The sequence below is a fragment of the Aulostomus chinensis genome, chromosome 21 (genome assembly GCF_037954235.1).
Source record: "Aulostomus chinensis isolate RoL2024-O1b breed Wild chromosome 21, RoL_Achi_v1.0, whole genome shotgun sequence".
NCBI classification, from domain to species: Eukaryota; Metazoa; Chordata; class Actinopteri; order Syngnathiformes; family Aulostomidae; genus Aulostomus; species Aulostomus chinensis.
The window spans coordinates 13,060,533-13,074,474 of record NC_141340.1 but is presented as its reverse complement, the minus strand read 5'-3'; the positions used below and the strand labels follow the sequence as shown (position 1 = coordinate 13,074,474).

Sequence of the window (13,942 nt, the reverse complement as noted above, 5' to 3'; positions counted from 1 at the left end):
ATTACAGCGGGATTAACGTGGATGAAGTCGAGATGAGTGTTAGAGCGGGTTTAACTTTCTCAACCTCTCCCCTTGAAAGTTGAGCTACGGTAGGATTCCTAGTGTAACACCAGGATTAAGCCCAGTTTCACTTCCTGGGTTCCCTTGTCATTATGACAGAGGTTACTATAGAGCAGCTGCCTTTTTTCACCATGTTTGGCGATGTGGTAATGCAATGCACCATTCTTCACTGTATCTATCTATTCCCTCTTGCAAATAGGTTCCTGAATGAGGCCTTAGATATAAGGCAACAGCTCTTCCAAAAGATTTATTCTCATCTACATTTGTTTGCTTTCAGCTTGAAGCATCTGAGGGGAAGCTTAAAGAGCAGCAAGTGGAAATGGAGCTCCTTCATAAGCAGCTGAGAGAAGCTGAGGAGGACCGAAAACAGGCCAGGCTGCAAGAGCAGGAGCAGAAAGAAACTGTTGCAATTTTTAAACAAAAATACACTGCTGCTATTGAGAAGGTGCACAAGGTGCAAAGGCAGGTGGAACATTTGGAGGAGGAGCTACGGTACTCACAACAACAGGTAGATTCAGTCAACTGTACTACACCTGGATAGAGTTTTATAACATGAATCACTCACTCTGTTTAATCGGCAGCTAAGCGAGTCAAGATTAGCGACTGATTCCGTGAAGGAAGAGCTCACCGAGCTGAAGCAGCGGTACCGGGAAAAGGTTAGCCAGTGGGAGAGCTCGCAGGAGGCTCTGGAGCAGTTGACAGATGGGCTCCAGGCCGGTCAGAATCTACTGAGGGAGAGCCAGCAAAACGTGGAACACTTCAGAAGCCTGACCTGTACCCTGCAGGAACAGGGGGAAACAGTCCAGCAGCAGGTCAGCAGGACACAGGGGAGCACACACATTTGTCACAACAGTCCTGATGAGAATCTTTGCTCTTTCTACATTATTTAAGAGCCGAAAAATTGTGACTTTTTACACAATGTCACATCTGTGTGTCCCCGCATGTGTGCTGAGAGGCCCCATAACTGCGCACATCACCGTACACGTGCATGCGTATATGTGTGTGTGTACAACTGTGCATGTGGCGTGTCCCTTAATCTTTTCTCTTCTTTCTTTTCTGTTTTATATTTACTACATCAGGCAACAAATGAATCATCTTTATTATGGAGAAATTTAATTTGGATGAACTTAACTGCTGCCGCCAAGGTCAGACGGGAAGAATGTCATTTTAATCCAATCAACTTTAATCTGTTGGTTATAAAAGAGTTAGGCTGTTGAAGAATGGCTGTATCTCAGGCCCTTTATTACACTGGCTAATGACTTTGATTGTGAGGCGCCTATCAAGAGGTTAGGAGTTCGTATGGAGCTTCACGTCCTGCTGATTCTCTCCTCTCTTTTGTCACTGTTGGGCTCAGCTAACCCTGAAAACACTCAGAACATACGAAAAGACAAATGAAGAAACAGATCGGTGTTAGAACATATTTACACCACAAATTACATTTTTAAAAAGAACAGAAAAATACACACACACTGGAATGGTATCACTGTTGGGATCCATTTGTTTTGTAATTATTTAACTCCAAAATGAAGATGATTTGAAGTAACGTCTCTCCTTTTCTGTGACAAGGTCTGCTTTTGAATTTGACACAGTGGAATTTTTGGCAGCGGTCAGGGGTTCACTTGTTACTGTTCATGTTATGCTAGTCATTTTGAAGTATGCCATCTTTGCTGGGAACATCAAGGCCACATGTTTCTGTGGTCTGCTCCAAATCAGTGCACAAATGAGTGTAATACATAATGATACATCTCCGGAGTGTCTTTTTCACTTATTAGTCAACCCAAATGCATACGATCTGTTGAAATTCAATTTATTACACGTGCAGCTTTTTGTTAAGAGTTGTTTGACCAGGTTCTGATTTATTTAAGTAGGGAAATTCTTTCCACTTTGGAACCATTGCAGATATGTTCTTTGATTTGTGTTTGATTATGTCAAGTGTTAATGCAAAGATTTCCACTAAAAATCCCTTAAAACAAAGAACATACAGATATTAGAGTTGGCAAAGTAACATATTGATTTGATTAATGAATTTTAGGTGAAATAACATGTTGACAAATAACGCTAGTAAACGCACCCTTAATGCATCGTGTACTTGGCTGTAGCTCGAAAACATAGATGCTGCAGCAGGCGCTGGAGGTTTCATCTTTTCTGCCAGAGAAGATAAAAGATTTCAACATCTAACCTTTATTTATTCAAACATTTATCAAATTCTATTTGAATTTGAATATCAGAAATGCTTGTTAAAGCATATATATGTGTATATATATATACATATATATATATGTATATGTGTGTGTATATATATATGTATATATACATATATATGTATATGTGTGTGTATATATATGTATATATATATGTATATATACATATATATGTATATATACATATATATGTATATATGTATACATATATATGTATATATACATATATACATATATATGTATATATACATATATATGTATATATACATATATATGTATGTGTGTATATATATACATATATATGTATATATGTATATATACATATATATATGTATATGTGTGTATATATGTATATATGTATGTGTGTATATATATAATATATATATATTATATATATACATATATATATAATTAATTATTTATATATATATATATATATATATATATATATATAAATAATTAATCTTTAATTTATTTAAATTAGTTATAAAAATTGATTGCTTGTTGAGATTTATTAGTGTATGAATATGCTACGGAAAACATTGATCATTAAGTGTCACAATACCAGACATGGGAGATCTCCACCTACTGACGTCAGGGGGAAGACCAGAACAAGTGGCTGGCTCACAAAACCACACCACTTGTATGTAGTCAGGGTTACAAAACAAACAAACAAACAAACAAACAAAAACTGTGTGACACAGAAAGGGCAACAGTCTCTCCTGACAAATGAATCATGTCCTAGTTATAGATTGTGTTTGTTTTTAACTGATGAATATGTTTCACTGCTAATGGGACTAACATTCACAAACTTTGATGGAGTTTTCATCTGGAATGATCCAGTAATGCGTGCGTTGCTGGTAGGACAGCGTTTACAGGTGCACGACTTGCCTTCAAGGCATTGGAATGATTTGTGGATTTTGTTATAGTTTCCACCCACTTTAAGTAATAAAACCTGGGGGGAATGTTCTCAGTCTATAAGTGTTCAGGGACCGACCTGCAGGTTCTTGAACCGATGCCATTCATTTTTGGACCTTTGGTACTTTACTGAAATAGCTGATGTTCTAACCAGAGTGTAGTCCGTACATCATCAACGGAGGGTGCAATGTGTATCAGAAGACACACGCCTACCAGAGCTGTCTCACTTAAGTCCCCACCAGATCTGTAGCAGTAATAAGAAAATGAGACAAGAACAACTGAACTTAAACTGTATATCTGTGTACTTTATGAACATATATTCTGAATTGGAACGCTTTGAAAAAAGGTGAATTCATGTCACTGGGTCACCACACTGGAAAAAATGTTGGAATCATGGGAGGAAAAGCCGGTAAGATGTCATCTTGGCAAGTATTTTTTGGTTCATTCTGCATATCCACTTTGGGGTGTTTGGAATTAATTAAATGTAGGTAAGTACGTTTATAACAGTTTCAAAGAAAAAGAAAGGTTTCTTAATGGTTGCAGAGTCTGCACCCTCTCAGTGGAAGTCTTGTCACCTTATTGCAGTGACGTAAGTGACTTTTGCAGGATCCCACAGTGTGTGTAGCTCTGATAAACCATTTTTTTCCTGTTTCCTTTGATTTCCTGTAGAAACTCATGATAGAGCATGACCTACGACTCTACCAAGAGTCTCACTCTCATTCTGACGAGGAGTACCTTCGCCTGCTCCGACACAGACGGCAGCTTCAGACAGTAGGACCTCCGACACATCTTCACATGATTATCATATTAAAAACATATCTCTAAGATACAGGTCCATTTTACATTGACAAACAGTACATTGGCTACACTCCGCCCTCTTTCCTGGTGTGTGTGTTTCAGCGCTGCTCTAAGCAGGTGGAACGCCTTTCCGAGTGTGAGAAGATTATTCTTCAGATGAAATCAGAGCTGGAGAGACAGTAATAACGAAACTCCTTCTTCTGCTCTGATCCTGTTCCCTGTCCTTGTCTCTCTGCTCATGTCCTCCTCATCTCCCGCCATCTCCTTTTCTCTCTTTTACGAGCAGTACAGACTTTATATTAAATGCAAAAATTTCATCCATTTGAATAATTTCCTTTAATCTCACTAATTTGTGATTTTTATGCTAACGCTGCAGTTCAGATTGGCTTACATTTTTCTTTGCTCCTTTCTCAGAAACCAGGAGAAGGCGAGTCTGAAGGAAAGTATTGTTGCGTCCCACCGTGGGCATTTGAGCAAGCAAACTCAGCTAGAACAGGAAGTGACACACCTGAAAAAGGAAATCACACGCTTAGAGTTTGACGTGACCGACACCCAAAAGGTACTGAAATACTGACGATTGTCTTTAAAATCTAGGCTGAAGCGCATCTTTTGGTGTTTCTGTCCTCAAATGCATCTCAAAGCAACAACATGAGCAACAGATTAAACTCCCATAGAGTAAGCCAACTCAAACCACACACACCCACCACTCACACGATTGTCCCGTGATTGCCTGGCAGAAACAAATCGCCTCACCATTAATTAAAGCACCAAACGGTGCCAAGGCTGGTGAAATTGACTCCAATTAAGAGCTCAATGGGACACTAAATATTCAAATTACGCAAAGTGGTGCCTGTAGCCTGGCAGAATGCCAGCATTTCTGGCAGTCATAGACACAAAATGTGTGTGTGTGTGTGTGCGTGAAGGTGGCAGTGGGAAACGGGTAGTTAACACATTAATTTATGCGTCCTCTGGCACATACAAGTGATACAGATAGATCATATGCATACACACACACACACACACACGTTTATTCACACAAACACACATATTTCCTCTGGCTGTCAGGTCTGGCCCATTCATTCAGCCGGTGGAATTTCCCATAATGAGTTTGCGCCTTGTAAGGACACATGTATTAAAGGCTACATCATCATTTGCCCCATGCATTATGCATATACTCAGTCTTTTCCATTATTCATATTTACATAATTATACAAGAGTTCAGTGCTTTGCATGAATGGTTCGTCATACATACTTGGGTCCAGTTTGGTTTGGCATGTTGGCTGGAGTGATCACATGTAGATGAATACACACTTATGAACGATGTCACTCAGAATACATTTGGGACACATTCACAGGAGGTTTGGGACATGAGAACAGACCAGTATATAATCCGCAAGTTGTAATCTATCCATGACTGCTGCAATATGCAGAAGTGACTGTATATTAAGTGTTAATTTTGGCAGCTTTTTAAAATTTAATTTGATTTAATTTAATTTACTTGATTTCTTTTTGAGCCTCAGTGTGCTTCATCAGGGTTTTTTTGTACCTAATTTTTGACTAAAATGCATATTAGTCATTTGCGTTTTGTCAGATTGTATTAATTTGTTCATTTTAGCCTTGCTTTAGTTGAGCAAATCAGAAAAAAAATTTAGCCGACAGAACATTTTTATTCTGCTTTCTGCCTGTGATATTAACAGGAATATAGTTTTTGTTCCTATGCAAATCAGTTCTGGCAAGATTTTCAAGTTTTTATCTGTGGTGAGGAACTAAATATCTTTCGTCTTCGATTCTTTTACGAGCATCTTATTTTAAAGGTTTCCCGTGGATAAAAGCAAATGTTCGAGGGGAAGACAAATATAATAAGTGTTCACTCTGTGGCTGCCTGTTGTGTGGTGCCTTTTAGACAAAGTCTGAACAGAGCTATAAACACCACATGTGTGTGTACACATGAAAACGCAGTCACGGTTCTCCGTTCATGTTGGCCTCTACTTATGTTCTAGGTAGGTGCGACACTCCTCAGGCAGTCAGAAGAGGAGCTCAAAGAAGCAAAGCAAGAGGCTGCAAGTAGGAGTAGGGAGCTGGATGTTGAGAGAGAAGAGGTATGCAGACTTCATGAGGAGTTAGATAAAGAGAAGGAGAAGATGATGAGTGTCCTCCGAGATAATCAGAGCCTGAGCAGTCACGTCAAGACGCTGAGCCTAGAAGTGAAGGAACTCCGCAGCAAGCACCAACTGACAGGTAGCGATCACTCAATACATCCATCTGGCCCTTCTTTTATTCATACGTCTGTTCTTTAACCCAACTAATAATGTTTCAGGGAACCAGACACACATGTGGTGGATGCATTTGTTTTTCATTCAGTCAAATATGAATGCCTTTATTTGAGAGTTACGGTAGAGGATCTTTCATTCATTCAAAAAACACAAAGAAATATGTTTTCTGGATCCAGAATATGATCTGTACCATCTCAGGGAGCAGACTACTCATCCCTCTAATTTTATGGAGATAGTCACCATGATATCACAAATAGTTCCTTTGTATTACTTGGACCTTGATATGATCAAGATCCTTTTTAGAAGCCAAAACATTCTTCCCTTAACTGTTTCCCATGGACTCAAGGAAATGATCAAAATGTATCCATGATTTGTCCAGAAAAATATGCAGGATTTGATCTAGTTTGCCTCCGAAGTTAATCACAACAAATACGGATACACGCTGAAGATCACTGTAAATATGTGAAGCGGGGCGATTGAGCAGTCTCTGTCGGCAAACGGGGAAGCTTGCAAATCATTTGTTTTTTTGGATAAAACCAGTACTTGCACCTGGGTTGGTCTATTGTGTGGACTACCAACACAGTGCCGACTGGTTCAGTTCTGCTTTCTTGCCTCTGGCTTGGTTGGACGCCTATTCAGACACTTGGGATGCCTGATGAGAGTCCTGGCTGCTGTGCTGGGACCTCTTCTGGTCCTCCCTTGTGCTTCATCCCCCTGGTGAAACTCCTCTCTCTCAGGTGAGAAGATGCTCCTGACAACTCCATATGCCATGGAGAAATCGCAGTGGTTCTAAGTAGGAGGGACCACATAGGGTGAATTCACAAAGTAGAATTCGGGGTAGATTCAAAAAGACACAACAACAATGACTTGCATAGCTGGTGCAGAAAAAAAGTCCTTTTTTAGAAGACAAACACATGATTTTTCATGTTTGATCCATTAATTTCTCTTCTTTTCTTGTTTGACTTTCTCGGCAACTTTTGAGCAGTGTCATCTGTTACAATGTATGCTAAAGGAGCTCTGTAAGGGTCCCTGTCTTTTGTAGCACAAAAACCATGCTGCTGTTTGCTCAATCAGTTAGCTTAAATTAGCAGGCAGTGGTAGAAAGATGTGGCGATCCGGTTGCTGGTTGCAGCTCCACATGAACATATACACACACACACACTCAGTGGATAGATGTTTGATTTAATGGTGCTCCGCTTTAGCTGTATGGTAATGATCTGGCTTGTGTGTGTGTGTGTGTGTGTGTGTGTGTGTGTGTGTGTGTGTGTGTGTGTGTGTGTGTGTGTGTGTGTGTGTGTGTGAGTGTGTGTGTTTGTGTATGCATGCGGCGGTGGCCTTTGTAGTCGTGTGTCAGTGCAGGAATGGTGATGGCTGGGTTTCTCTGGGCACAGAAAAGTCTCATTAAGAATTAACGTACACATCTATGGTCACGCCAGGCAAACACCTCACATACGCACACACACACACGGCCATTTCTCCCAACTCCCACTGCTTTAATTAGCACATACACACTGGTTCTCCGAGGTACAAATACACACAATCACCTATTGTCCACAGAGGGATGAATCTAAGGTCTCTCTCTCTCTCTCTCTCTCTCTTGCTCTCTCTTTTTTTCTTTCTCTCTCTTTTCCTCTCTCTCTCTCTCTCTCTGTGTGGCAGACAGTCGCTGGCTTGCTCACTGAAAACTGCTCATTAACAAGATGGAGACAGAAGGACAACACTGTGTAGCTTGGCCTTTGTCTGTGATCAAAAACGCATGCCCCAACTCTATACACGCCACACAAAACCACATATTATTCCCCTTTTACTTTCTGCAAATACAATCCAGCAATGTCAAGTCTATTGTAATGACTTAAGAAGAATAAAGATGCATTATTCTGACAAAGGCAGCATTGTTTACCTGGATATGGCAGTGGCCTGAATAGACTGGGTGAAGAGTCAGCTTGAGAAATTACTGTCATGAACAAAAGACCTTTTTATTAACATGAAGCCCTTGTTGAGTTTCTTTCTGTGTTATGAAAATATCGCCTTGAGTGGCGCTGATTCTGTTTGGTTGTGTGATTACAACAGATTCTGCTGTGATACTGTGGTAGATTTTTGAAAATGAATGGATCAGAATTCAGCTTGTTGATGTGGTTATGAACACATAAAAACACTCATTGCAACTTTATTTAAAACCAAATCTCTATACACTTATTTGATATGAAATGTTCGTTTATCTGGCAAATAAAGATGAGGGAAAGAGACAATGCAGGCTTTAGAAGTACCTGCAAATAATGAAATTACCATATTTAATGACTTAGAATGACTTGACAGAGCAGTTTTTGTCTGATAACAAAACACTAGCAACACTGGATGTGACTGATATTATATTAAAAGATCTTTTTATTCAGATTGAGCGAATATCAATGGAGGGAAAGAAACAGGGGGATGGGAGGATGAGCTCAAACCAGGGAAGTGTCACAGAGATGAGATTGAAGCGTCTGAAGGCAGCTGGATTCAGCCAGACTGTGTCACGAGAGGATGAAGTGACAGGAAAGAAGGGAGTGATTAAAACGAAAGAGGGTGAAAAAAAGCTCTTAAACTTTGAATGTATGTGTCATATGTATCATCGTTATATGACAGCTGTGTGATTCTCAGTTCAGTAGATATCAGGTTTCTTACAAAATACACCAGTCTGAAAAGTATGTGAGCACTTAATAAGCTGTATATGGTACCATGTGTACACTACATACTGTATGTATCAGTGCAGTACAGTGTAGTATCTTACAGGTAATTAGTAGGAGACACCGCAACAATCAAGAGAGATTGTTTGCAGTGTCACTTTGTACCTTCAGCTAACACAAATGTGTTGTTGTTGAAAGTCTACTGTGAAAAAAGAAGTTCAGTTTCTGTATCTTCCCAGATCTGTTGAATTCGATACCAATTAAAACTACATTTTTTTTCAAACCAAATAAAGATGAAAAAAATGCATGTTATGCTACAGATCTTTAGCTTCAGCTCCCTGGCCTGTCCACACACTCAAAAAAAGAGTTTCATAACAAAAAGGCAACCAATTTATAGAGATTCAGGATATTTTACAATGTGTTTTCCTGATGTTATCTTTATAGAAACAAGTTTATACAGTATGATGTTACGTTTTCTAGATTGTCGCCTTCTGAAATATTCGCCTAAGTCATTTTTTCTACGTTTTTCAGAAAACACAAAAACTGGAGACAAAACATCGTAAGGAGCGGATATAAGGAAAAAAGAAATTGTCAAAAAAACGACAGGCAATTTAAGAAGGTGACGAATGCTGGAAAACTCATACAAATAGGTTTTTTGAAAAAGTAACATTTTTCATCTTTGTAAAAGCCCATAAATCAGATAATTATTTTATACTTAGATTAAAAAAAGAAGATACAAGAATATTTAAAAAGTGACCAATATCTGCTGATACTATTGTGCATCTCTCCTCATTTAACAAAATGTGGCTTAAGTTCACTTGTTGTCTTTTTTATTATTATTTTAGCGTGTTTTTCCACTCAAAGCAGTTTTACAACGTAAAAAGTAATTTGCAGCCTTAAATTTACTACTCAAGTATTGAAATGTGATATTAAAGTATAGAATATCTTTTGATAAATGATGTCATCGATGGCCTAAAAGCGTAAATGTGCGATATCTGGCTTAGCTATACTCTAAGCCACTGGTTCTCAAATGGGGTACGTGGAGGTACTCCAGGGGGTACAGTAAGTGAAGCTTTCCAAAAATATATATGTTTTTTAAAAAAAAGTAGTAGTCCAAATAACCGTTAAGTCTTGAGAAATAATTATATTATAAAAAGTTTGATAAAGTACAAATGTATGTTTGTACACTGAATTTTATATTCAGTATTCAATTTTAATATCCTTAAAACAGACTCTCCCCAAACGAAGTTAGTTTGACCCATTGACCCAGCATCACTCGTCAATAACCTGCCGTTGCCATGATGACGCGCTGTAACGATGGAGATGTGGCTAAAGCGCAGCAGGTTTGTTTGTAATGTGAAATAAACGTGATGATGTTTGATAATAGCATAAACATAAACACAATATCCATATTTCCACACTTCCAGTAAAACAGAAATGTGATATTACAACCCCTCTGTGCTGCTGATGTGCATCTGCCTAAAGATGATGAAATCATTATTGTGTGCATGCGTGCGATTGTGTGTGTGTGTGTGTGTGTGCTGTGCAGAGGAGTGTGCGTGTGTGTGTGTGTTTGTGTGTGTGTGTGTTTGTGTGTTTCTATCCAATCTGGATCCCTGGACGCACACGTGCACAGGCCTCTCTCCTCCAATTCACCTCTATTACTAGCTATAATCCCATTTCACACTCTATCGATCCCCAAAACTGTTGTTCACCGGAACCAGCAGCAAACACTGGCATTTCTCCCCATCATTTCACCACCATTGTTCTTTATTACACAAAGAAGGCCCCCCCCCCCATCACCACCACTGCCAACCCCCCCCCCCCCCTTTTTTGTCTCAGAGCAAGCGCAGCCGTGCTGAAATATGAATTATAAATGTATGGCTAATAAAAGAGAAGGGAGGGAAAGTAAGGGAGAGAAGCGGAGAGAGATAGAGATAGAGAGAAGTGGTTGGTAGAAACATCAGAGAAAATGACTCCTTTACAAGAGTCTATTGATCAGTTTCTATCAAAGGGGGATGTCAGACATGAGATTACCTGGCAGTTTGAGCATTAGGTGCCGTGTGTTATAGCCCCGGGCCCTTGTACCGCTGCCAGAGGATTGTAAATAAAGCGGAGAGGAGAGAGCAAGAGGGGAGTGTGTTGGGGTGTATGTCTGTGTGAGTTTTAGATCTTTGGTGTGTGTGTTTGTGAGTGTTCACTGTTGTGTGCATACATTTTTTTCCTTGTGGTGTATGTGTGTATAACGGTGTGCGGCTGTGTGCCTACACCTATTGGCTTATACCCAAAAGCAGTGTTGCAAGCCCATGAAACTTCAGAAAGAGTTTTGGGAGGCTTTGGGACGTCTCGCGGGAGCACCTTAGCCCACTACGAATCCCGCAACAAAGCCAAAGGAAGCCTCTATGAAGCCTTATGAATCTTTTATGAGGGCCAGGCAGGGCCCAGCCCAGCCCCAACCACTGATTCAGGGTTAGCAGGGTTTTTATCCCTCTCATGTTAAAGGTTAGCTCCGAGAGTGGGCTAATCTGACCGCAGATCTGTGATTACAGGCCGATGCTGTATGACGGGGCTTTGAACCTCATATGAAGGCGTTGAGAGGGAGTGATTGAGAGAGAGTTAGATTATGGAGTAATGTCACACCTTAAGTTGTGAAGCCAGTATAAGAGGGTCAAGAAAAGTGAGAGAATAGGAGGGCTCCCAGATGTTAGATTGTGGACTGATGTCATAACACGAAGCCAACAAAACAGGATGTAAAGGACACTGCACCTAGAGTATGTGGCTGATCTAGTACATCTTGCTCCTCACTCTGTCAGCACGCAAAACTTGCTCTCTGGTTCACGCACACACACACACACACACACACACACACACACACACACACACACACCTCAAGACCCTGGTGATCGGGCTTTTGAGGCTGCCCTGCCTGCACCCTTATGCTCTGTTGATTCCGTTTATCTGCTTAAAAAGCAGCTACAACGGGCGTAACCTGGTAAAAATCTGCGTTCTGCTTCTCGATTTTACTGTCTTATTGTCATTGATGTTGACATGTTATTGTTTATTTTGAACATTAAAAAAACCCTATAAAACACACTTAAAAAAGCTGATGAGACACAAGAAAAGGCCACAAAAAACCTAATTTAACACAAAAACAAGAATTATTTCAACATATCAACTGATTGTGTGTCTTATGCATTATGTGATGCTACATAAATGTATTTTACTCACTTGCTTACTAAAGACAAAGCCCAGGACCTTAAACCTCATTTAATGTGGGAAAGGGTAGCAGATTTGGTGATCAGTCCCTACTAAGCTAAACATACCGTCCTTTCTTATCTGTTTGTCTCAAGTAAACACCCGCGTGTATGTGCAGGCGTATGTGTGGCTATTTGCACTCTTCTTTTGTGTGTGTATCTGTTTTTTATACTTTCAGAAATGTTTTAGAGTTAGCTTTTCACTTAATTTTTCCGTGTGTGTGTATGCATGTGTGTGTAATCGGCCAGTCTATGCCGCTAATTGCTCTCTCTGTGGCCTCTCGCGGTGTGGGAGGTGTCACTGAGGTAGCTAATGCCTTGAATGTGGATTTGATCCCCATCTCAAGCTTTCACATCTCGCCTTTATTGATTATTGAGATTCATAGAAAAACTTTCACCTTGAGGTGAAATAGTCAGTGAAATAGCCAACACACACATACAGTACACACCACACACACACACTCACACACACACACACAGACATACACAAAAAGAGTGTTTGTGAATCATTAAATATTTAGCAATTCAAGCTACAATTTTCCCAGGAATTCAGTATAAACAGTTTGGATGCTGCAATGCTATAAATTAATCATAGTTTTATTAAATGTAGATTTTCTTTTCTGGTATTGGTTTTAGCTTCCCTTCCATTCAACCTGTCCTCAAAACATTTCTCTGCCTCTATTTCACACACTCAAATACACATGCGTGCTCACACAAAGTCAAGGTCCGTCCTGTAAATATTCAACACCGATTTGAACACACACACACACACACACACACACACACACACACACACACACACACACACACACACCTCTATATATTCAGTGCACACACACCTCTTCAATATTCACTAGCCTTGGCCACCGATGGCTGACAGTTTATGTTATATTCAATGAATACTGAATTTAGTGAAAAGGTTTTAAGAGCTATGAAGAAACATTGACTCACAAAACAGCATACATAACAAAAAAAAAAGGGAGGGGGGATCCTAAAACTGAAAAAGGCCTGCAAAGCTAACGGAGGAACCTGACCAATGGTTTATTATGCACCCTCTCAGCGTGCTCAACGACCAAGTGCAGGACAATGGGGTTTTATTGCATGTAGACGGAGGAGAAAGCCGAAAAGGGAGTGTGATTGAAGGGCTGCAGTCAAGAGTGGGAGCTCAAGTGGGCTGCTTAGGGTAAAGAGTGCCATCTATTGACAAAGTCGGGGAGCACGTCTTTTGTCTTCCAACAAAAGGGCTGCTGCCCCCTGCATTCAGTGGCTGCTCTGTGCTGGAGTTTTGCTTTTGAAGAGAAATTACATTTTTTGCTGCTCATGCCGACAAAAATCAATGTTTTGTACATCAATCTGTTAAGCTTGAGTATTATGTAAATCTTGCCGCACAGAAACTTGAGCTATTTATTAATATTTAAATGGGAAAATATATTTTCTCTATTCATCCGTCCGTGTGAATCTGTTGCTCTTGTTCATACTTTTTTTCTTATTTTTTAAACAAATTTCTGTCTCCCCTCTTTCTCGCCCTTCCTCAGTGGAGGAGTTGGCAGCCCGAGAAGAGGAGGTGAAGCGGATGGCGGGGTGCCTGGATGAGGGGAAGCTAGCACATGAGAAAATAAGGTAAGAAGATGAAGAAGAAGAAGAGAGGGAAAGAAGCTTCCTCTGTCATCCCCATCTCCCATCGTCCCATGTGTACGCTCGGTAATCAAAAACATTTTGGATGTTTTATGTGCAGCGTACAGTAGGCCGTTTAACTGAACATGTGTTGAACA

General features: G+C 40.0%; 1 protein-coding gene across 5 annotated transcripts in view; it reads left to right on the top strand.

Moving 5' to 3' along the window:
• The window catches only part of pmfbp1 (polyamine modulated factor 1 binding protein 1), a 122,861-nt gene that overhangs the window by 79,308 nt on the left and 29,611 nt on the right, over nt 1-13,942 (top strand). For all 5 annotated transcript variants that reach the window (XM_086191041.1, XM_086191042.1, XM_086191043.1 and 2 more), the window contains exons 14-20: nt 338-568; nt 642-872; nt 3,849-3,950; nt 4,080-4,156; nt 4,392-4,536; nt 5,978-6,215; nt 13,706-13,790. In XM_086191041.1, coding sequence (XP_086047167.1) covers nt 338-568; nt 642-872; nt 3,849-3,950; nt 4,080-4,156; nt 4,392-4,536; nt 5,978-6,215; nt 13,706-13,790 — 1,109 coding nt within the window. The remainder of the gene's footprint in view (nt 1-337; nt 569-641; nt 873-3,848; nt 3,951-4,079; nt 4,157-4,391; nt 4,537-5,977; nt 6,216-13,705; nt 13,791-13,942) is intronic.